This window comes from Bos grunniens, chromosome 8 (genome assembly GCF_055505025.1).
Source record: "Bos grunniens cultivar Pamir isolate PY7600 chromosome 8, Bosgru_T2T1.0, whole genome shotgun sequence".
Taxonomy (NCBI): Eukaryota; Metazoa; Chordata; class Mammalia; order Artiodactyla; family Bovidae; genus Bos; species Bos grunniens.
The window spans coordinates 63618456-63641360 of record NC_141172.1 but is presented as its reverse complement, the minus strand read 5'-3'; the positions used below and the strand labels follow the sequence as shown (position 1 = coordinate 63641360).

The window sequence follows — 22905 nt, the reverse complement described above, 5'->3', positions numbered from 1 at the left end:
GTTCACATATTCCTGAAGCCTGGCTTGAAGAATTTTGAGCATTACTTTACTAGCATGTGAGATGAATGCAATTGTGCGGTAGTTTGAGCATTCTTTGGCATTGCCTTTCTTTGGGATTGGGATGAAAACTGACCTTTTCCAGTCCTGTGGCCGTTGCTGAATTTTCCAAATTTGCTGGCATATTGAGTGCAGCACTTTCACAGCATCATCTTTCAGGATTTGGAATAGCTCCACTGGACTTCCATCACCTCCACTAGCTTTGTTCGTAGTGATGCTTTCTAAGGCCCACTTAACTTCACGTTCCAGGATGTTTGGCTCTAGGTGAGTGATCACCATCATGATTATCTTGGTCATGAAGATCTATTTTGTACAGTTCTTCTGTGTATTCTTGCCACCTCTTCTTAATATCTTCTGCTTCTGTTAGGTCCATACCATTTCTGTCCTTTATCGAGCCCATCTTTACATGAAATGTTCCCTTGGTATCTCTAATTTTCTTGAAGAGATCTCTAGTCTTTTCCATTCTGTTGTTTTCCTCTATTTCTTTGCACTGATTGCTGAGGAAGGCTTTCTTATCTCTCCTTGCTATTCTTTGGAACTCTGCATTCAGATGCTTAAATCTTTCCTTTTCTCCTTTGCTTTCCACTTTTCTTCTTTTCACAGCTATTTGTAAGGCCTCCCCAGACAGCCATTTTGCTTTTTTGCATTTCTTTTACGTAGGGATGGTCTTCATCCCTGTCTCCTGTACAATGTCACGAACCTCCATCCATAGTTCATCAGGCACTCTATCTATCAGATCTAGGCCCTTAAATCTATTTCTCACTTCCACTGTATAATCATAAGGGATTTGATTTAGGTCATACCTGAATGGTCTAGTGGTTTTCCCTACTTTCTTCAATTTCAGTCTGAATTTGGCAATAAGGAGTTCATGATCTGAGCCACAGTCAGCACCTGGTCTTGTTTTAGTTGACTGTATAGAGCTTCTCCATCTTTGGCTGCAAAGAATATAATCAATCTGATTTTGGTGTTGACCATCTGGTGATGTCCATGTGTAGAGTCTTCTCTTGTGTTGTTGGAAGAGGGTGTTTGCTATGACCAGTGCATTCTCTTGGCAAAACTCTATTAGTCTTTGCCCTGCTTCATTCCGTATTCCAAGGCCAAATTTGCCTGTTTCTCCAGGTGTTTCTTGACTTCCTATTTTTGCATTCCAGTCCCCTATAATGAAAAGGACATATTTTTGGGGTGTTAGTTCTAAAAGGTCTTGAAGGTCTTCATAGAACCATTCAACTTCAGCTTCTTCAGTGTTACTGGTTTGGGCATAGACTTGGATTACTGTGATATTAAATGGTTTGCCTTGGAAATGAACAGAGATCATTCTGTCGTTTTTGAGATTGCATCCAAGTACTGCATTTTGGACTCTCTTGTTGACCATGATGGCTACTCCATTTCTTCTGAGGGATTCCTGCTCGCAGTCGTAGATATATATTGGTCATCTGAGTTAAATTCACCCATTCCAGTCCATTTGAGATCGCTGATGTTCACTCTTGCCATCTCCTGTTTGACCACTTCCAATTTGCCTTGATACATGGACCTGACATTCCAGGTTTCTATGCAATATTGCTCTTTACAGCATCAGACCTTGCTTCTACCACCAGTCACATCCACAACTGGGTATTGTTTTTGCTTTGGCTCCATCCCTTCATTCTTTCTGGAGTTATTTCTCCACTGATCTCCAGTAGCATATTGGGCCCCTACTGACGTGGGGAGTTCCTCTTTCAGTATCCTATCATTTTGCCTTTTCATACTGTTCATGGGGTTCTCAAGGCAAGAGTACTGAAGTGGTTTGCCACTCCCTTCTCCAGTGGACCACATTCTGTCAAATCTCTCCACCATGACCCGCCCGTCTTGGGTTGCTCCACGGGCATGGCTTAGTTTCATTGAGTTAGACAAGGCTGTGGTCCTAGTGTGATTAGATTGACTAGTTTTCTGTGAGTATGGTTTCAGTGTGTCTGCCCTCTGATGCCCTCTTGCGACACCTACCGTCTTACTTGGGTTTCTCTTACCTTGGGCGTTGGGTATCTCTTCACGGCTGCTCCAGCAAAGCGCAGCCGCTGCTCCTTACCTTGGACAAGTGGTATCTCCTCACGGCCGCCCCTCCTGACCTTGAACGTGGAGTAGCTCCTCTCAGCCCTCGAGATTTCTTTGGATTAGTATTATACGGTATATTTTCCCCCATCCTTTTAACTTCAAGGTTTTTGCATCCTTAGGTTTAGGTATGTATTTTGTAAATAGTGTATAGTTAGACTTTACTATTGTTTCTTTCCCAAAAATCAGTTCTACATGGCTGAGTGGGTCTGATTCTGGACTCTATTCCATTGGTCTGTTTGTCTATCTTTATGTCACTATCACAATGTCTAAATTACTGGAGGCCTACATGAAAGGTTAAAGTCCACTAGTGTAGGTCCTCTAATTTTTATTATTGGGTATACTGATCTGTAATTTTTTTAATATGTGGATATTATAAGAAATGCCCAAATATTATCTGGCTTGGATATAAGGGTAATGGTGGAAAGTAACTGGAAAGTAATTACTCCAAGTAATCATAATTGGAAAGTAATCTCTATAGGTTTTGGGAAAAGTTTGTTTGGAAATGGAATTATTTCTTCCTTAAATATTTGGTAGAATTAGCCAATGAAGCTTTCAGGGGAAAGTTCTTAGAAATACGTATTTTTGAAAGACAAAAAACACATTCTGAATTTTTGGTAGTGATTTCAACTCCAACTAATTAATACAGGGTTTTTATTTAATTTCCTCAATTTTATATTTGTATCTTATGCTGAAAATCTTGAATTTTAATAGCATTAGCATGATTACTCATGGCTTTATCTATAATGTGTGTGTGTGTGTTTAGTTCAAAATAAGAATTACAGTATTCAATATCTTTAATCTAATTTTGTTTTACTATTAAATATTTTCTTTATCCCAAATCAAAACTATAAAACCACGGTAAAGTCAGGAACTATAAATTCCATTCCTGACCTCACCTTGCATTTTCGTCCTTTGATGTTGTTTTTTGGAGGGAGTGAGGGGGTAAGGGGGCAAAGATACATATATACATAGTCCTACTTATTTTCTAATTTTTTTTAATATTTCTTTCATCTTCTCTGCACCTGGCTTTTTTCACTGAACAGTGTATCTTAGTGATTGTTCCTCAGAAGCACAAAGGAATCTTTTTCATTCTTTTATATAACAGCCTAGTACTTTGTTGTTTGGGTGTACCATACTTTATCTAACCAATCTCTTACTGATGGATATTCAGGAAAAATAGTAACTTTTAAAAAGATGTTTCCACAGTCCAGTCCACTGCATTGTAGCATTGACCAATAGAACTATTTAGCCTAATTTTAACAGCATTTTTATTTAAAAACTTGTTTATATATTACTGCAAAAATTCATTTTACAGTATGCTAGGTTTACTGTGTGGCATGATGAGGACTGAATGACTTTTTTAGTTAAGAAAGGTAAAGTTCTGTACTTTTTATTATTTCTTTGAGCTGGTTTTCTTGTATAAGGGTGAGTGTAAGACTTTGTAGCCTTCTCCTTATAGCAAGTGCTTCTGTTTATCTTAAAAGACTTCTTCTTGCTTATACAAAAACTCTTACACTCATCTAGGTGAGTGATGGTGTGATCACTCACCTAGAGCCAGACATCCTGGAATGCAAAGTCAAATGGGCCTTAGGAAGCATCACTACGAACAAAGCTAGTGGAGCTTTGTTCCACTCAACTGATAGAATTCCACTTGAACTATTTCAAGTCCTAAAAGATGATGCTGTGAAAGTGCCACACTCAATATGCCAGCAAATTTGGAAAACTCAGCAGTGGCCACAGGACTGGAAAAGGTCAGTTTTCATTCCAATCCCAACGAAAGGCAATGCCAAAGAATGCTCAAAGTACTGCACAATTGCACTCATCTCACCCGCTAGCAAAGTTAATGCTCAAAATTCTCCAAGCCAGGCTTCAACAGTATGTGAACCATGAACTTCCAGATGTTCAAGCTGGATTTAGAAAAGCCAGAGGAACCAGAGATCAAATTGGCAACATCCATGGATCATCAAAAAAGCAAGACAGTTCCAGAAAAAATCTACTTTTGCTTTACTGACTATGCCAAAGCCTTTGGCTTTGTGGATCATGACAAACTGTGGAAATTCTGAAAGAGATGGGAATACCAGACCACCTGACCTGCCTCCTGAGAAATCTGTATGCAGGTCAAGAAGCAACAGTTAGGTCTGGACATGGAACAACAGACTGGTTCCAAATTGGGAAAGGAATACGTCAAGGCTCTATATTGTCACCTTATTTAACTTATATGCAGAGTTTATCATGTGAAATGCCAGGCTGGATGAAGCACAAGCTGGAATCAAGATTGCCGGGAGAAATATCAATAACCTCATATATGCAGATGACACCACTGTTATGGCAGAAAGCAAAGAAGAACTAAAAAGCCTCTTGATGAAAGTGAAAGAGGAATGTGGAAAAGTTGGCTTAAAGCTCAACATTCGGAAAACTAAATTCATGGTGTCCGGTTCCATCACTTCATGGCAAATAGATGTGGAAACAATGGGAACAGTGACAGAAAACAGTTATTCAGTGCTCCAGAATCACTGCAGATGGTGATTGCAGCCATGAAATTAAAAGATGCTTGCTCCTTATAAGAAAAGCTATGAACAGCCTAGACAGCATAATATTAAAAAGCAGAAACATTACTTTGCTAGCAAAGGTCTGTCTAGTCAGAGCTATGGTTTTTCCAGTAGTCATGTATGGATGTGAGAGTTGGACCATAAAGAAAGTTGAGCACTGAAGAATTGATGCTTTGAAGTGTGGTGGTAGAGAAGACTCTTGAGAGTCCCTTGGACTGCAAGAAGATCAAATCAGTCAATCCTAAAGGAAATCAGTCCTTAATATTCATTGAAAGGACTGATGCTGAAGCTGAAACTGCAGTTCTTTGGTCACCTGATGCAAGAACTGACTCATTAGAAAAGACCCTGAAGCTGGGAAAGATTGAAGTCAGGAGGAGAAGGGTACAAAAGAGAATATAGATGATTGGATGGCATCACTGACTCCATGGACATGAGTTTGAGCAAGCTCTGGGAGTTGGTGATGGACAGGGAAGCCTGGTGTGCTGCAGTCCATGGGGTCGCAAAGAGTCAGACATGACTGAGCAACTGATTTGAACTTACCCCTCAATTTATAGTACCAATTTAGTCTAATTAATTCCTTGCTCAGGTAATAAAACCCACCATTTTTTATAACACCTCAAAGACATGTTTTCTCATTAATTTATCAGGTTGATAAAGGGCTTATAGCTGATATATCCTGTAGTATTCTGCTTCAGAAAGTATTGACTCCTAAGCCAAACAGATTAATGTCTAGTAAATACAATACCACAGTAATCCAAGTCTGTGCCCCAACCAATAACGCTGAAGAAGCTGAAGTTGAACGGTTCTGTGAAGACCTACAAGACCTTTTAGAACTAACACCCAAAAAAAGATGTCCTTTTCATTATAGGGGACTGGAATGCAAAAGTAGGAAGTCAAGAAACACCTGGAGAAACAGGCAAATTTGGCCTTGGAATACGGAATGAAGCAGGGCAAAGACTAATAGAGTTTTGCCAAGAGAATGCACTGGTCATAGCAAACACCCTCTTCCAACAACACAAGAAAAGACTCTACACATGGACATCACCAGATGGTCAACACCAAAATCAGATTGATTATATTCTTTGCAGCCAAAGATGGAGAAGCTCTATACAGTCAACTAAAACAAGACCAGGTGCTGACTGTGGCTCAGATCATGAACTCCTTATTGCCAAATTCAGACTGAAATTGAAGAAAGTAGGGAAAACCACTAGACCATTCAGGTATGACCTAAATCAAATCCCTTATGATTATACAATGGAAGTGAGAAATAGATTTAGGGGACTAGATCTGATAGAGTGCCTGATGAACTATGGATGGAGGTTCATGACACTGTACAGGAGACAGGGATAAAGACCATCCCTATGTAAAAGAAATGCAAAAAAGCAAAATGGCTGTCTGGGGAGGCCTTACAAATAGCTGTGAAAGAAGAAAAGTGGAAAGCAAAGGAGAAAAGGAAAGATTTAAGCATCTGAATGCAGAGTTCCAAAGAATAGCAAGGAGAGATAAGAAAGCCTTCCTCAGCAATCAGTGCAAAGAAATAGAGGAAAACAACAGAATGGAAAAGACTAGAGATCTCTTCAAGAAAATTAGAGATACCAAGGGAACATTTCATGTAAAGATGGGCTCGATAAAGGACAGAAATGGTATGGACCTAACAGAAGCAGAAGATATTAAGAAGAGGTGGCAAGAATACACAGAAGAACTGTACAAAAAAGATCTTCATGACCAAGATAATCATGATGTGATCACTCACCTAGAGCCAAACATCCTGGAATGTGAAGTTAAGTGGGCCTTAGAAAGCATCACTATGAACAAAGCTAGTGGAGGTGATGGAATTCCAGTTGAGCTATTCCAAATCCTGAAAGATGATGCTGTGAAAGTGTTGCACTCAATATGCCAGCAAATTTGGAAGACTCAGCAGTGGCCACAGGACTGGAAAAGGTCAGTTTTCATTCCAATCCCAAAGAAAGGCAATGCCAAAGAATGCTCAAACTACCGCACAATTGCACTCATCTCACACGCTAGTAAAGTAATGCTCAAAATTCTCCAAGCCAGGCTTCAGGAATATGTGAACCATGAACTTCCAGATGTTCAAGCTTGTTTTAGAAAAGGCAGAGGAACCAGAGATCATATTGCCAACATCCACTGGATCATTGAAAAAGCAAGAGAGTTACAGAAACATCTATTTCTGCTTTATTGACTATGCCAAAGCCTTTGACTGTGTGGATCACAAGAAACTGTGGTGATCCCAATTCTGAAAGAGATGGGAATACCAGACCACCTGACCTGCCTCTTGAGAAACCTGTATGCAGATCAGGAAGCAACAGTTAGAACTGGACCTGGAACAACAGACTGGCTCCAAATAGGAAAAGGAGTACGTCAAGGCTGTATATTGTCACCCTGCTTATTTAACTTATATGCAGAGTACATCATGAGAAACGCTGGACTGGAGGAAGCACAAGCTGGAATCAAGACTGCCGGGAGAAATAGCAATAACCTCAGATATGCAGATGACACCACCCTTATAGCAGAAAGTGAAGAACTAAAAAGCCTCTTGATGAAAGTGAAAGTGGAGAGTGAAAAAGTTGGCTTAAAGCTCAACATTCAGAAAACGAAGATCATGGCATCTGGTCCCATCACTTCATGGGAAATAGATGGGGAAACAGTGGAAACAGTGTCAGACTTTATTTTTTTAGGCTCCAAAATCACTTCAGATGGTGACCGTAGCCATGAAATTAAAAGACGCTTACTCCTTGGAAGAAAAGTTTATGACCAACCTAGATAGCATATTGAAAAGCCGAGACATTACTTTGCCAACAAGGTCCGTCTAGTTAAGGCTATGGTTTTTCCAGTGGTCATGTATGGATGTGAGAGTTGGACTGTGAAGAAAGCTGAGTGCTGAAGAATTGATGCTTTTGAACTGTGGTATTGGAGAATACTCTTGAGAGTCCCTTGGACTGCAAGGCGATCCAACCAGTCTCTTCTAAAGGAGATCAGCCCTGCGTGTTCTTTGGAAGGAATGATGCTAAAGCTGAAACTCCAGTAGTTTGGCCACCTCATGCGAAAGGTGGACTCATTGGGTGGGGTTGGGGGCAGCAGGAGAAGGGGATGACAGAGGATGCGATGGCTGGATGCCATCACTGACTCAATGGACGTGAGTCTGAATGAACTCCAGGAGTTGTTGACGGACAGGGAGGCCTGGAGTGCTGCGATTCATGGGGTCGCAAAGAGTCGGACACGACTGAGCGACTGGACTGAACTGAACTGAAATGCATGCATATTAAGATATCTTAATATTATTTCAAATTTCTGTGATTTGGTGAATAAAATAGTCTTCTCAGTCTCATATGACCAGGGGTTGTATTTGCTCATATTTGTCTTCTATTTAAAGAATTATATTAAGTGAAAGCCGCTCAGTCATGTCCAACTCTGTGAGAATTCTCTAGGCCAGAACACTGGAGTGGGTAAGCTGTTCCCTTCTTTACGGGATCTTCCCAATCCAGGGACTGAACCCAGGTGTCCCACGTTGCAGGCAGATTCTTTACCTGCTGAGCCACAAGCCCATGTTAATAATAGTCAAGCATATTTACTCCTTTATAAGTCCTCCATGGAATTTAACAAAGAGTTATATGATCTGAATTACATCATCTTTTCTCCAAACCTACTTCTGAGAACCCATATTCCATCCTTAACTTCTAATACGCCATTTTAGCATTCTTTGATCTTAGGAAAAAAATGCAACCTTGACTTACGAAAATAGTGTATTTTTACCTCTTCCAAGGCATTGCAAAGACATTAGAATGCTTACTTCCCCTCCCCCAGTTTATATGTTGTTGTTTTTATTTTATGTATTTTGTGTCAAAGCCCACAAGGCATAATTGTTGTTTTGTATAGTCAGTGGTCATTTTAATTTTTAAAAAATTTTTTGGAGGTATAGTTGACTTAACTGTACATATCTAAAACATACAAATTAAGTTTTGCCCTATGTGAACACACCCATGAAACTGTCAGCACTCATCCGTGTATATATCCTCTGGTACTGTTGTTTCTACCATCTTATTGCCTAGAAAATTAAGACAGTTAACAGTTTATTGCAATTCTGTTTTGTTTTGTAACTGCTAGGAATGGAGGTAGTGCTAGAGAATTTTCATGGTTTCTGTACTGCTGTTTTAAAATTACTTAATTTTAGAACTCAGTTAAAAAAATTGTTTTTCACCTGTCTTAAGCTACTTATGCTCTCTCAGGTCCCCGTCAGTCTAAAAATGTAGTGCATCTTTTAACATTCTCATACATGTGACTAGTATGGCATTTGAGCTTTACTAGGACTTCCCTCAGAGAAGGCAATGGCACTCCACTCCAGTACTTTTGCCTGGAGGATCCCATGGACGGAGGAGCCTGGTGGGCTGCAGTCCATGGGGTCCCTAGGAGTTGGACATGACTGAGCAACTTCACTTTCACTTTTCACTTTCCTGCATTGGAGAAGGAAATGGCAACCCGCTCCAGTGTTCTTGCCTGGAGAATCCCAGGGACGGGAAGCCTGGTGGGCTGCTGTCTATGGGGTCGCACAGAGTCGGACACGACTGAAGCGACAGCAGCAGCAGCAGCAGGACTTCCCTGGTGGCTCAGCAGTAAAGAATCCCCCTGCCAATACAGGAGATGTGGGTTTGATCCCTGGGTCAGGAAGATCCCCTGGAGAAGAAAATGGCAACACACTCCATTATTATTGTCTGAAAAATCCCATGGACAGAGAAACCATGGCAGGTAGTAATCCGTGGGGGTCCACAAGAGAGGGACATGACTTAGGAATTAAAACAAGTGTCTAGAAACCATTGATTTCTCCTATTTGCTACCTCTTAGAAGTAACGGCAGAAAAATTTAAAGGCTTTTCCATTCTGATTGAGTCTGTATCTTAGTAATTGTCATTCCTAAAAGTGAGATCAGCATACATTTTTACTCAGTTTCTTATTTTGAGACTCTGAATACTAATTTTAATGATATGTGTGAGAATATACCCTTAGGTCATAGTAAAGGTATATATATATATATATATTTTTTTTTTTTTTTGGTGTATACTCTGAATTTTGCTTTTAATTGTATTAGCTTACAGAAAATTTTCATATGTGGGATTATAAATACTCCTTCTAGCCGTGAATCTAATAGTTTTAGCCTTTAAGAGTGATTTAAATTTAATTTTCTTTTACTAAATACTATAAGATCCTTACAATATAAAGTAACTTGAATGACTTTTCAAAATTGGAATTTTGCACATTCTAATTTTTTTTCTAGACTGCATCTACAATAATACTGACATTTATTAAGGGTTTACTCTTTTATGCATTTGAGTTGTCTCACTTAGTCCTTAAAATAACTCTGTGTGGTAGAAATTATTATCCCTATATAACAGATGAGAAATAAGGCAAGGGTAGTCGATGCACCTTGCAAACTCAACAGCCAGTAAAATAGCTTTGGGGTTTAAACCAGGCAGCATACATCTGGAACCTAGCCTCTTAACCAGTATGAACCTTGTCATGATTAGTTTCTTTTTTCTAATGCTGGAAAAGAATTACATGAACCAAAATGTTCTCCCTAAATAATTGTAAGATTTTTACAGCTGGGCTAAAGGGCCCACTGAGACTAAGTTTGAAGGTGAAGTTAATTTTTGTTTTCATTCTTTTAGCTGATATAGCCCAGAGATACAGGATAAGCAAATACCCAACCCTCAAGTTGTTTCGTAATGGGATGATGATGAAGAGAGAATACAGGGGTCAGCGATCAGTGAAAGCACTTGCAGATTACATCAGGCAACAAAAAAGTGACCCCATTCAAGAACTTCATGACTTGGCAGAAATCACCACTCCTGACGTAAGTCACTGACTTTTGCTGGATCAAATGAGCATAGTCTGCTTGATTCATGTAATGAGATTCTTAGGAAACCAGAGAATCTGTAGACATTTTCTTATAGTTCACTGCAGTGGATTTTGTTGTATACATATACATAACAAGTTGAATTTTTCTTGAATTAATTCTCAAAGGGAATGCTGATGTTTTACTGTGCCTTTGAATAAAATGTATAAAGCAATAAAGTTGCACTAATTCAGTTTAATTGAGGGCAAAGGGTAGCCTGAATTATGAAGAAATAGAAGTTAATGTCAGGCACACACAACCATAGTTTCCTTTTTCTGCTTAGTGGCAACCCTCAGGGTCTCTGCTCTCATTACTCCTGTAGCAGCAATTTGTATAAATTTTAGTATCCTCTGACCTAACCACCCTTAATGATACATTAACAAGGTCTTTTTCTTTGTACACCAAGAAGTGTTTTAAAAGCAAACGAAAACAATTAAGTTTGGGCTTCAGATTGTCATTGCTAAATTGTCATTGCAACTTGGTTCTTACCCTGCTTACAAAGGAACAGGTTAGCCAACTCATTTCACGGATGCTGTTAGAAGACATAAGGCTCCTGGTCAGAGACAACAGTTTGCTTGCTCACATGTGAGCATGGTTGCATTTGTTTCCTTGTCCCCCAAGTCCTACGGAGGTGAAAGAGGGCCAGATGGATCCCTGCTCACGCAGGGGGTTGTGACAGGAGAACTCTAGGCTTGGGAAACATCTGTCTCAGAGCCAGCAGTAAGCCTGCTCTCTGTCCTGGAGGGAGACATCACCTCATACTTCAGCCTCGCTCCCTATAAGCACAACCTGAATCAAGAATGGTCAGACTCTTGGATCTTGGGTATACCTAAATGTGTAGAAGTGTGAGAGACCCATGATGGAGTCTCTGCCAACAGCCACAGATTACAAATTGATGTATTATTTTAACACACCTTAGAATTAGTCATCTTATTTAGGAAAAAACTGTCACCGATTAAACAGTTATTATTTCTTGAAATTTTAAAATAAAATGTTATTAGGAAATTATTACATTAGATGATAGTTCAGACTGTTTTCAACCTAATGTAATCTTTAATAGTTTTGGATTAGGTGTTAAAAGCCGGTTACATTTCATTTGGAGATAACTGAACAGCAGCTAGGTAAATGAAATAAAATGTTTCTTAAAGAACTACATATGTTTATAAAGTAATTACATACTTTATTTTACAGCGCAGCAAAAGAAATATCATTGGATATTTTGAGCAGAAGGATTCAGAAAACTATAGAGTTTTTGAAAGAGTAGCAAATATTTTGCATGATGATTGTGCCTTCCTAGCTGCGTTTGGGTAAGTAGCCTAATTGGTACAGTGTGTTGGTGGTTGGGTCAGCTCAGCTGCCTTCTTAAATTCTTGTTGTGTGTGGTGGTTTTTTGAAGATGACCTCTCATAAAGATTATCTCAGTCCTCTTAAAGTCACTGACAAGTTTTTATGCCTATCTCTGACCTCTCTTTTTAAAAAGGAGTTTAAAAGTCTGTTAATTATTCTTTCTGTACTATATTTTTCAAAATGTAGGTAAGAGGAAAAGGATGGACCAACTTTTCTTCTGTCTTTCCCCTGCCTCAGAGGAACATGCTCATTCCACAGCTGATTTCTCCACTAGTGTCCCTTCAGTTGTCCCTTCAAAATCCTCTGGGGCTTTGATCCATCAGTTATCCTTGCTTTCTCATGTTTTCAGTCTGGCCCTTTTCGTGGACTGTTTTCCTTTTCCAAAAGCATGATTCTCTCATTCCTAATCTGTCTCTTCTGTCTCTTGAACTATTAACTCATCTTCTTTTCATTCTTAAATTTTTTTCAAAGATTAGTTATGCTTGACTACCCTGAATTTCTCATACTCTAATGGTTCAAATATGTTAACCTCCTGAAAACTTTTACCTTCATTACCCTGAAGAAATCTCTCTGCATAGTCACAAAGTGACTTCTTAATTAGCAAATCCAGTGGTCTTTTTTCCAGTCTTAGTTCTCTACAATTTCTCTGAAGGATGTGACCCTGAACTACCCTGTCCTTCTTCTGCTGTCTGTACTTTACCTTGAATCTCCCTGGTTCAATCCTTACATTTCTGATTTCCCTGGCTTTATCTTTTTTCTTCCTTTCTCTTTCAAAATAGAATCATTCTTATGGTTCTGTCCTTGAATCTCTTCTCACTGAAAATTATCTCCACCATCCTTTGCTGTTTTGCAATACTGTCTGTTTTCTTTGACCTATAACTGATAAGATTCAATTGCAGTACCTTGACTAGTACAATTGTAGTCTTGAGTAGAGCCCAGATTTCAGGCATAGGATTTCCTCTCCAGTTTGTGACCTTTTCCCTTATTTTAAATGCTTCTGTAGGTTTTGTATGTGTGTTCTATTGTAAACATTATCAGTGTTTTATGAGGATGGTTGTACAGAGTAAATAATGAAGGAACTTCTCCCTTACGTTTTTTGCATTACTGTTCCCAGCCATGCAGGCCCCTCACTATTCCTCTAACACTGCAAGCACACTTCATAGCAGAGCGTTTATCGTTATTGTCTCTATCCAAAGGGCTTTGTCCAGATATCACCTCAGTTACTAGAAACAATCTGGGGTCAAAAACAGCCATTTACTGCCAAAACTTCTAATCCAAAAGATAACATACTCAATCACAAAAACAGCTAACTAAAATGTCCCTTAAAAAAAAAATCTGCCTTTTACTAAACTTTTCCTTCAAATGTATGCTTTTCTTGGTGTTGCATAATCTTATAAGTAGGAAAGATGGAAAAGTATGTATTTCAAGTTATAGTTCATAAGTTGCAAAACAACTAGCATGTTTGCTAAGCGTGCTTGCTCAGTCATGTCTAAATCTTTGTGACCCCATGGACTGTAGCCAGCCAGGCTCCTCTGTCCATGGGATTTCCCAGGCAAGAATACTGGAGTAGGTTGCCATTTCTTATTCCAGGGGATCTTCCCAACCCAGGGATCAAACCCGCATCTCTTGCATCTCCTTGGCAGGCAGATTCATTACCACTGTGCCACCTGGGATACTTCAGACATATTACTGCTATTATTTTTCTTAAAAAATATTATCACTGTTTCTCTCTTTCTGTTAGGGTTGTTTCAAAACCAGAAAGATACAGTGGAGACAACATAGTCTATAAGCCACCAGGGGTAAGTTGCTATTTCTTAGTGTGTATAATTTAAAATGTAAATATATGTATACTATAATTTGTAGTTTTGTACATGTTAATATTCCCAGATTCATAAAGTTTTAGTATTGGAAGAAACCTTAAGACATAGTTTTGTCCTAATCCAAACCTTTCAAAGTAAAGATGAAGACACAAGCTTAAAGTCACACAGGCATTTAGTGGCAGAGCTGGGACTAGAGACCCCCTGACCCCCAGGCCTTTCCCACTTCTATTTCACCTTCAGTCTGGGACTCACATTCAAAACAATGCTTCAGAGGTCTGTGGTTATCACTCTAGCTTGAATGAGACTAGCCAAACTCCCACGTCTCCTGGTGTATAAGTTCACCTGGTACTTGCCAGATACTAAGGACTGCTACTGCTGCTACTGCTAAGTCACTTCAGTCGTGTCCGACTCTGTGCGATCCCCATAGACGGCAGCCCACCAGGCTCCGCCGTCCCTGGGATTCTCCAGGCAAGAACACTGGAGTGGGTTGCCATTGCCTTCTCCAATGCATGAAAGTGAAAAGTGAAAGTGGAGTCGCTCAGTCGTGTCCAACTCTTAGCGACCCCACGGACTGCAGCCTACCAGGCTCCTCCATCCATGGGATTTTCCAGGCAAGAGTACTGGAGTGGGGTGCCATTGTCTTCTCCAGATGGCTAGGTTGTTTTTAACCCTTGGCTAAGAAGTTAAGTGTATCTAAACTTAGAAGTAGCTGTTTAGGCCCAGGTGATGGTAACCACAAATAATAAAGGCAAAAGTCACAGTTATTATTACCCCAAATTGACCTAACAGTCTGAAAAAGCTGGCTTAAAACTCAGCATTCAAAAAGCTAAGATCATGGCATCTGGTCCCACCACTTCGTGGCAAATAGATGGGCGAAAGCTGGAAGCAGTGACAGATTTTCCTTTCTTGGGCTCCAAAATCACTGCGGATAGTGACTGTAGCCATGAAATTAAAAGACGCTTGCCCCTTGGAAGAAAAACTGTGACAAACCTAGAAAATGTATTAAAAAGCAGAGACATCATTTTGCCAACAAAGGTCCGTATATTCAGAGCTGTGGTTTTTCCAGTAGTCATATATGGGTGTGAGATTTGGACCATAAAGAAGGCTGAGTGCTGAAGAATTAATGTTTTGAATTGTGGTGCTAGAGACAACTCTTGAGAGTCCCTTGGACGGCACGGAGATCAAAGCAGTCAATCCTAAAGGAAATCAGTTCTGACTACTTATTGGAAGGACTGATGCTGAAGCGAAGCTCCAATGCTTTGGCCACCTGATTCAAAGAGCCGAATCATTGAAAAAGACCCTGATGCTGGGAAAGATGGATGACAGGGGATGACAGAGGATGAAATGGTTTGATAGCATCACTGACTCACTGGACATGAACTTGAGCGAACTCTGAGAAATAGTGAAGGATAGGGGTGTCTGGCGTGTTGCAGTCCACAGGGGTCACAAAAAGACAGACACGACTTAGTGACTGAACAACAAAATACATACATACATATCTACATAGGTTTATATAGATTATGTATGTATGTATAACTGAGTTACTTTGCTATACAGAAGAAATTAACACAGCATTGTAAATGAACTATGTGTGTGAAAGTCACTCAGTTGTGTCCAGCTCTTTGTGACCCCATGGACTATACAGTCCATGGAATTCTCCAGGCCAGAATACTGGAGTAGGTGGCCTATCCCTTCTCCAGTGGATCTTCCCAACCCAGGAATCAAACCGGGGTCTCCAGTTATCAGGGAAGCCCATAAATCAACTATACTTCACTAAAATAAAACAATCAGCTACCTTCCTAGGTGTAAAACTCTGGGAAAGTTTGTGAGCTTCTCTGTGCTTTAGTTTGTTCATTAGTAAAAACAGCCATGATAATACTAGTACCTGCTTTATGGGGATGTTTTGAGGGTTAACTGAGTCGACACATACAAGGTGCTTAAAACACATACAAGGTGATAAAACAATGCTTGGTCACAGTAGTTGGCTTAGGAAATGTTAGCAATTTATCATCATTTTAGGCACTTCATAGGTACTGATTTTGAGTGAATCTGGAAACAGATAACAGCAGTTAATTTTAGTTTAGATTTATATAGTAACATGTATTTTTCAAGGCTTTTTCACTGGAAGTCTCCAAATTTTCTTCTGACATTTTTGAAGGGAGAGATAGCTCAGTTAAATCATTAGGATAATTCTTTTCCCAACACCTGCCGGCTACTGATGAAGATCTGATAAGCATTTACTTGATGCAAATCCAAGGGAAAGCGGAAGGCTTAGGCATCACAGCTTAGATAATCAGGTCCCTCATAATCATAGTTAGCAGCTAGTAGTCCTCTTTCTCAGAAGTTCCATGATTTTTCGCTTCTTTTATATCCCGTATAGATTTCTGAGCTCATAGATGGCTTTAAGAATGCAGTTTTGCTAGCACAAGTTAGATGTTTACTTTTTTCTTTGTTTTTGTAAACAGCATTCTGCTCCAGATATGGTGTACTTGGGATCTATGACAAATTTTGATGGGACTTACAATTGGATTCAAGATAAATGCGTTCCTCTTGTCAGAGAAATAACATTTGAAAATGGAGAGGTATGGCTTTGTAGTGTATGTTGCTATATTTAATTAAGATTTCCGAAAGAGCAAGCTTCTTCTACCCATCTTACTGTTTTCACACAGAACTTATTGTTACAGTGAACACATCATAGCTCTTTCCATACAGGCCAGTGGTCCACTTCTGCTGTCCCAGAATCCCACTGTTGTATTTCCTGCAGTAGCAGTGTTTCATGACCACCTTGAAAATGAGTTTGAAGGTGATTCTGATCCCACCCTTGGTTGAAGATTCTTATTTAAGGAGATGGCTTTAGAAGCAATGTTCTGCAGATTTTAGTTACAATTAATTATATACAGTGAATAATCCTTTGCTTTGAAAAGGTTTTTCTGATTCCTCTTCTAAAAGAATGAAACTGTGTTCTCTTTCCATTGTTAAATAATGAAAGCAATTATTATTACCATGTAACTGTCCTCAGTGATCCCATGTGCCTGAAATAAAGCCCATCTCCAATTCTTAACAACTCCCATAAAAACCTAGGAGGTTGGAAGAGCAAATATAAAGAGCTGTGTCTGTTTTTAAAAAGACATCTCTGTTTTTTACTGTATTTGAAACATAGCTTTCATTTCATTTTACTCCTTCACTTTCAAAATCCACAGCCTAAGAATGTAATTTAAAAAAAATTTTAAGTTAAAACTTTGAATATGTATATATGCTTCAAAAGAATTATAAGTACATAGCTCAGGTATTAAATATACAACTCAAGAAATTATCACAGAGTAAACACTCTCATATAATTCCCACCAAGTCAAAGGTTGGCAATTCTGTAAAAAGTCAGTGAGTATTTTAAGGCTTTGCAGCTCGTACAGCCTGTGTTGCAGCTATTCAACTTGCAGCCTTAGACAGTACATAAATGTGGTTGTGTTGCAGTAAAGCTTGCTTGCTTGGTTATTGTCTTAGTTTTTATCAAGTGAACACCCTTTCTACTTTCTCAGTTCCCTGGGCTTCAGGTATGTTTATCTGAATTAATTAACATTTTTATTGTAGCAGCTCATTTAGACCTTAGAGACTCAGAAAGATCTAGTAACCTGTCATGATTATTCACCTGCTTTGGCAGTTCTTACAGGGTTAGTTTCAAAACAGTTTAAAGGTACAGACCTGGAAAATCTTGAACAATTAAACAGAGGTCTGTCCTTCCACCCCAGCCCTGCCTCTCGTCCTATAGTAGTTGGCACATTTAATGAAATTCTTTAGACTTGTTACATTTTGTAACCAATTACCCACAAATCCTTTAAAATATGAGGAAAGATTTGTTAACCTGTAAATCTGGTTGTCTTGCTTTCTCCTGAATTCTTGACTACCTCCTTATAAAGAATATATTGGTACAGATGTGGACATGGGTACATTGGAAGCTCTAGTAGGTTAAACTACCAGCTACTAAGTTAATGTATGTAAATTAGTTTAGCAAACTAATTCACATATTTTCAAACTACTAATTTATTACTTCTCTCTTAACAGTTGTTAGTTCACCTGTATTTGTAGGATTTCTTTTAACAAAAAATTTTGTTTAGTTACAAAATTAGTAATTTTATTACTAATAAAGTAATATATTTGTTTCTACTTTTAACTTCTTAGCTCTTAAATTTTCTAAAAAGTAACACGCCACATGTGAGGCACTGAGAAAATGTTCTGAGAGTTCAGAACAGATTCAAGGTGTTTTGTGTGTGTATATGCACAACGCATATATATATAAACATACACATGTAAGTGGAAGTATTTGTTAATAATGTTGATAAATTGTATATTGATTGAAAACTGGCTATATTATGGGGTTTTTGTCTTTTGCTCTGTATCACACTTTTCAGCTGTTGGTAGGTCTCATGTAAGTGGAGTGGTTTTTGCAATAAACCTTAGAATAAATGTAAGTTTGCAAATGTTAGATTTATTTATTGCTGTACACTCAGTTTTTCAGTGTTATCTGTGAAGAGTGTTTATCCTCTCGTAAAAATCAACATTTTGCAAAAGAACAGCACAGTTCTTCCTTTAGTCAGCTCATTTTTTAAATACCATGGCTTCACCCAGCACTAGGTCACAGGTCAGCCCAGTGGCTACCTTAAGGCAGGTCAGTTCCCACGGGACAGCAGGACACGGGGCCATTCTCAGGGGCTCCTTCTGCCACTGAGGCATTTATTTACCCCACTGGTCTCTTTTCCTGGAATGTTGCAGCTGCTTTATGTTACATGGGCTGAGGTTAAAATTGTTCCTACCTAGAAAATAGCTAGAGCTGAATGGAGAGGCCTGATAATTCTTACTGAATACTTCTCTATACAGGAACTGACAGAAGAAGGACTGCCTTTTCTCATACTCTTCCACATGAAAGAAGATACAGAAAGTTTAGAAATATTCCAGAATGAAGTAGCCCGACAGTTAATAAGTGAAAAAGGTAGACAGATTAAGGTGTTTATATCCTTCTTTTCTCTGTTTTTTTTAACTTTCCCCCCTTTCCATTACATTAATATTGACATAAGCATATTTGGATTAAAAACTTATTTTAACTCAACTCCTAAACTTACATGAAAATATGGGGAAGGGAGCTATGAGTAGAGATAATGCAAAGCAGTAGCTTAAAAAAAAAAACAACACAATTTTTTTAGCTCTTAAAATCAGGTAGCATGAAAAGTGGGGTCATGGGTGGACAGTGTGTTTTAGGCACTTTCTTCCAGCACCTTGATGCTTGTCTAGTCCTCTTCTAATAGTTCCAGAGATATTGCTGAGAGGATTTACACAGCCTGATTAACATTTACTGTATTTCTAAATGAAAGTAAGTTGAGTAGTTCTCTGCAGACTTCTCCAAAGCATCAAAAGGGAATTTGCGTTATCACCAGCTTTCCCGCTATAATTGGAGAAGTCAAACAAAATAGACTGAAGGTTTTGTATAGAGCCATGCCCATATCAGTCTCTGTAAATATTTTGGGAGTTGCATTAGATTAAAAATCAACCAGTAGGGACTGGAAGGGCATCATTGATGAAATGATGTTCCCATTGGAACAGACCAGGATAATCTGCAGGGCAAATGACTGCCCAGAAAAATTTTAAATTCGCTATTGCATTTCTAAAGAAATTTTACTCTCTGCCTTAAAAATTAAAATCCTACCTCTTTAAAGTGTTGTAATATTTAGGTTTTAGTCTTTGTGGTCTGTATTACTCTAAAGCATGTTGGGGAGTTTTTGGTATATCACTTTTTATAAACTTGCAAACTTATGAAAATATAATAAAGAATATTCTAATCTACCTCTCCAAATTCTATTTCTTTTTAAGGTACAATAAACTTTTTACATGCTGACTGTGACAAATTTAGACATCCTCTTCTGCACATACAGAAAACTCCAGCAGATTGCCCTGTAATAGCTATCGACAGCTTTAGGCACATGTATGTGTTTGGAGACTTCAGGGATGTATTGTAAGTATTCATTTTGGTTTTTTAAAATTACTGATGTGTGTCTCAAAAATGAACTTAAAATGATTGTTTGGATATTTTAAATAATCCTGTGTTGAAACAGTAATGCTTTGTTATTTGGAAGGAAGAGTTATATATATATATATTTTTTTAACTCCAGAGTGTAGTATGAATGACTATGGGGAATTTCCCTGGTAGTTCCATGGTTAGGACTTGGTGCTTTCACTGCTGTGGCCCTGGGTTCAACTCCTGGTCAGGGAACTAAGGTCCCACGAGCTGAGCAGCATAACCAAGGAATAAAAAGAAAATGTTAAATGATGATGAGAATTATGATATATCCCTATAGAAATGCCAGCATTAGATGATCTTAAATGCTTGGGAATTAATTTTTGAAAGAAAATGTTTGACCTATGAGCAATTTGTTTTGAATTGAATTTAGTCTTTGTCAGCACATCAAGGGAGTAAGTAAAGAAAATGAATATTGGTGCTCATTTGTGACTGTGTATCAGAATGTTAGTGGTATTTAAGACCAGAAGATGGCTATGACAAGGCATTTATAAAGGCATACAGCTAAGAACCTTTCCAAGAACAGATATGCTTTCTGACTCTGTTCTCACAGTGTTAATAAACATAAACCTAGTAACTACCACAGATACTACTATTTATATCAGCTTTCTGAGATGTTAGATACAACAGTTAAAGTGGAAATGTTTCTTCGTATATGAAAAATTTAAGCAATACAGGTATTCAAAATAGACCTTTTCTTTTCAAAATTAATTTAAATATCACCCATTTTAATGTTTAAAGATTAAATTTCATAGTTTGAGGGTGATTTGAAGTCCTATTGCAGAATGGATTACCTCACTCACTTCTAAATATTTTAATAGAGAGATGGTTGTTTGCTAGAAGAAGATTCTCAGTCCTCACATAGAGGAGGTCTCCATTTGGGGTCCTCCCTCAGGCAAGTCATGGGGTCGCAGAGTCGGACACGACCAAGCGACTTTCACTTTCACTTTCAGGCAAGTCACTTCTCTTTACTTGTTCCTTTACACTTAACATGTGGTTGGTGGTACAACCTCCCTAATGAGATTGTTATAAAAATGAGTGAGAGATGATGATTGTGTTATGAACCATTAAGTACTTAAAAATATTAGTTGTTTTTATTTTACCCCAGCAATCCCCGTCCTGGCCACTCATATTCAGCCCACAGTGTCTGTACTTGTTCCTCTCAGCATCGCCTTTCTCCAAGCCCCATCTCCTCTCGTCCGTGAAAAACTTCTCCAGAACATTAGGTCCTTCCTTAGACATTAACATCTCCAGAAATCTTGAATCAGTGCCCCTCTGCTGAATCCTGTCAGAGCACCTACCACATTATAAAACCCAATTGCCTATTCCCAGCTTATCTCCTTTTTCTACCTGGTTGTGAGTTCTTGGACTAAACTGGGGATCCAGTCTTAGTAAACTTTTTATATTATATATAAACCATTGGTTTTATTTTATGTATAAACCATTGGTTTATATTATACAACTGTCATATAGAAGACCCAGATAAATATTCAGTGAGTTAATATGCTAAGTGGTATTTGTCCGAGTGTAGGTAAAGTGAAAACATCTAAATTGCTGAGCATTATGTGAGCATTGACTGTTGTGCTAGACATAAATGTCTTAGCTGGTTGTGTGTCCTTTTCCTCTTACTTCATTGGCTTGCCTCCAGAGGCTGTAAACTCTAAAAGAACAGACCTTTTAGGAGAGGGGACAGCTGTCATAGTGGTTGAGTTCACTTCAAGAGCTTCCAGGCAGTGACAGTGTTTGGTATTAAAATGCTGCCCTCTTCATGGGTTATTTGCATGAAGTTTTATATTTTCCTACCTCTGGTGGTGGGCAAATCTTGGGTTGATGATTTACTTCTTCCTTTCACTGTAAATTTCCAGCCCTAATTATGAAGTCTTTTAGCCGAAGTCAAGAGGACGCTGACTCAGGTTAGGTTTACTAGTCAGAAACCAAACTAGGCCCAACTTTGGTTTTATTCCCAGAAACATTGTTACATATGAAGGAAAACCTGTGACAAATTTCACCATGGCTATCTTTTAAGTTTTCTCCTCCAGTTCTGAAGTCAGATTTAAAACACTCTAGCCTTTCTAATCCCATCTTGGTGTCTGTTAGAGTACCCAAGCTTAAGATCAGTGGTCATATTATTTATCACATGACCCAATCCCCCTATCCTCCAGCCACAGTTCACTGGACCAAGAGATGGGCATGTTACCAAGAAAAGCTAATTTATCACCTGGCAGCACTCTCTCCTTGTGCCCTGGTGCAAAAAGACACTGAGTCAGTAAAATTTCCCAAAGAAACATGGAAATGGGAAATGATCCTTTCCCATCCTGCAAGTGTTGAGTCCTGTGAGCAGGGAGGGAGATAAGAGAAGTGATTATATTTGAAGCTCTGAAACAAATTACTTTTAATTTCTCCCTTAGGTGCCTGATTTCCCCTCCTAGGCACTGTTTCCTCTAATATTTTTTTAATTATAAGGAGGCACATGCTGTGTGAGCTACAGACTGAGCCTATGTGAATAGATGTTAGTGTTAAAAAATAAAAGACATGCAGCAAAGTGAATCTGACACATTTAATGGCTTGTGTAATTGTTATTGTGCTGCATGGTAATTAAGGCTTAAATGATAAGCCGTTTCCATAAATTACTGTAATTACTATTACTTTTACTTAGTAACTCAGCAGTTCTGGAGTCAACTGGTAGAAGTATGTGGTGGTAAGGAGAGAGAAAGCAGATTTATGATGCACAGTTTCCTCTTATGCTAAAGGCAGGCATTGCAGCCTGGTGCGGGGAGCTGCTAACCAGTGTTCTGTTCATCTCTTATCTCAGAGAACCTGAGGTTTAGGGATGTAACATAACCATCAGGGCCACACCACTTATCACTGGCAGGGCTATAAGTCATGTCAGAGTATACTGAACCCCCAAACCTCAAGCTCCTAACACTTGATACCAAAACAGTTACATTTTCAGTACATAAAAAAGCAGTGTAAGTGTGAATGTGAAAGATGTCTGAAGAGGCACTGTTTGTTAATACCTGAAACTGAATCACACATCTCTGAATCCTTAGTTGTTTTATATCTATTTATCTATCTA

At 38.7% G+C, this 22905-nt stretch overlaps 1 protein-coding gene across 2 annotated transcripts in view; it reads left to right on the top strand.

Annotated features, from left to right (window-relative positions):
- ERP44 (endoplasmic reticulum protein 44) overlaps nucleotides 1–22905 on the top strand; it is a 96931-nt gene that overhangs the window by 64429 nt on the left and 9597 nt on the right. For both annotated transcript variants that reach the window (XM_086416098.1, XM_086416097.1), the window contains exons 5-10: nucleotides 10372–10556; nucleotides 11790–11905; nucleotides 13687–13744; nucleotides 16231–16347; nucleotides 18638–18749; nucleotides 19625–19766. In XM_086416098.1, the coding sequence (XP_086272224.1) occupies nucleotides 10372–10556; nucleotides 11790–11905; nucleotides 13687–13744; nucleotides 16231–16347; nucleotides 18638–18749; nucleotides 19625–19766 (730 nt within the window). The remainder of the gene's footprint in view (nucleotides 1–10371; nucleotides 10557–11789; nucleotides 11906–13686; nucleotides 13745–16230; nucleotides 16348–18637; nucleotides 18750–19624; nucleotides 19767–22905) is intronic.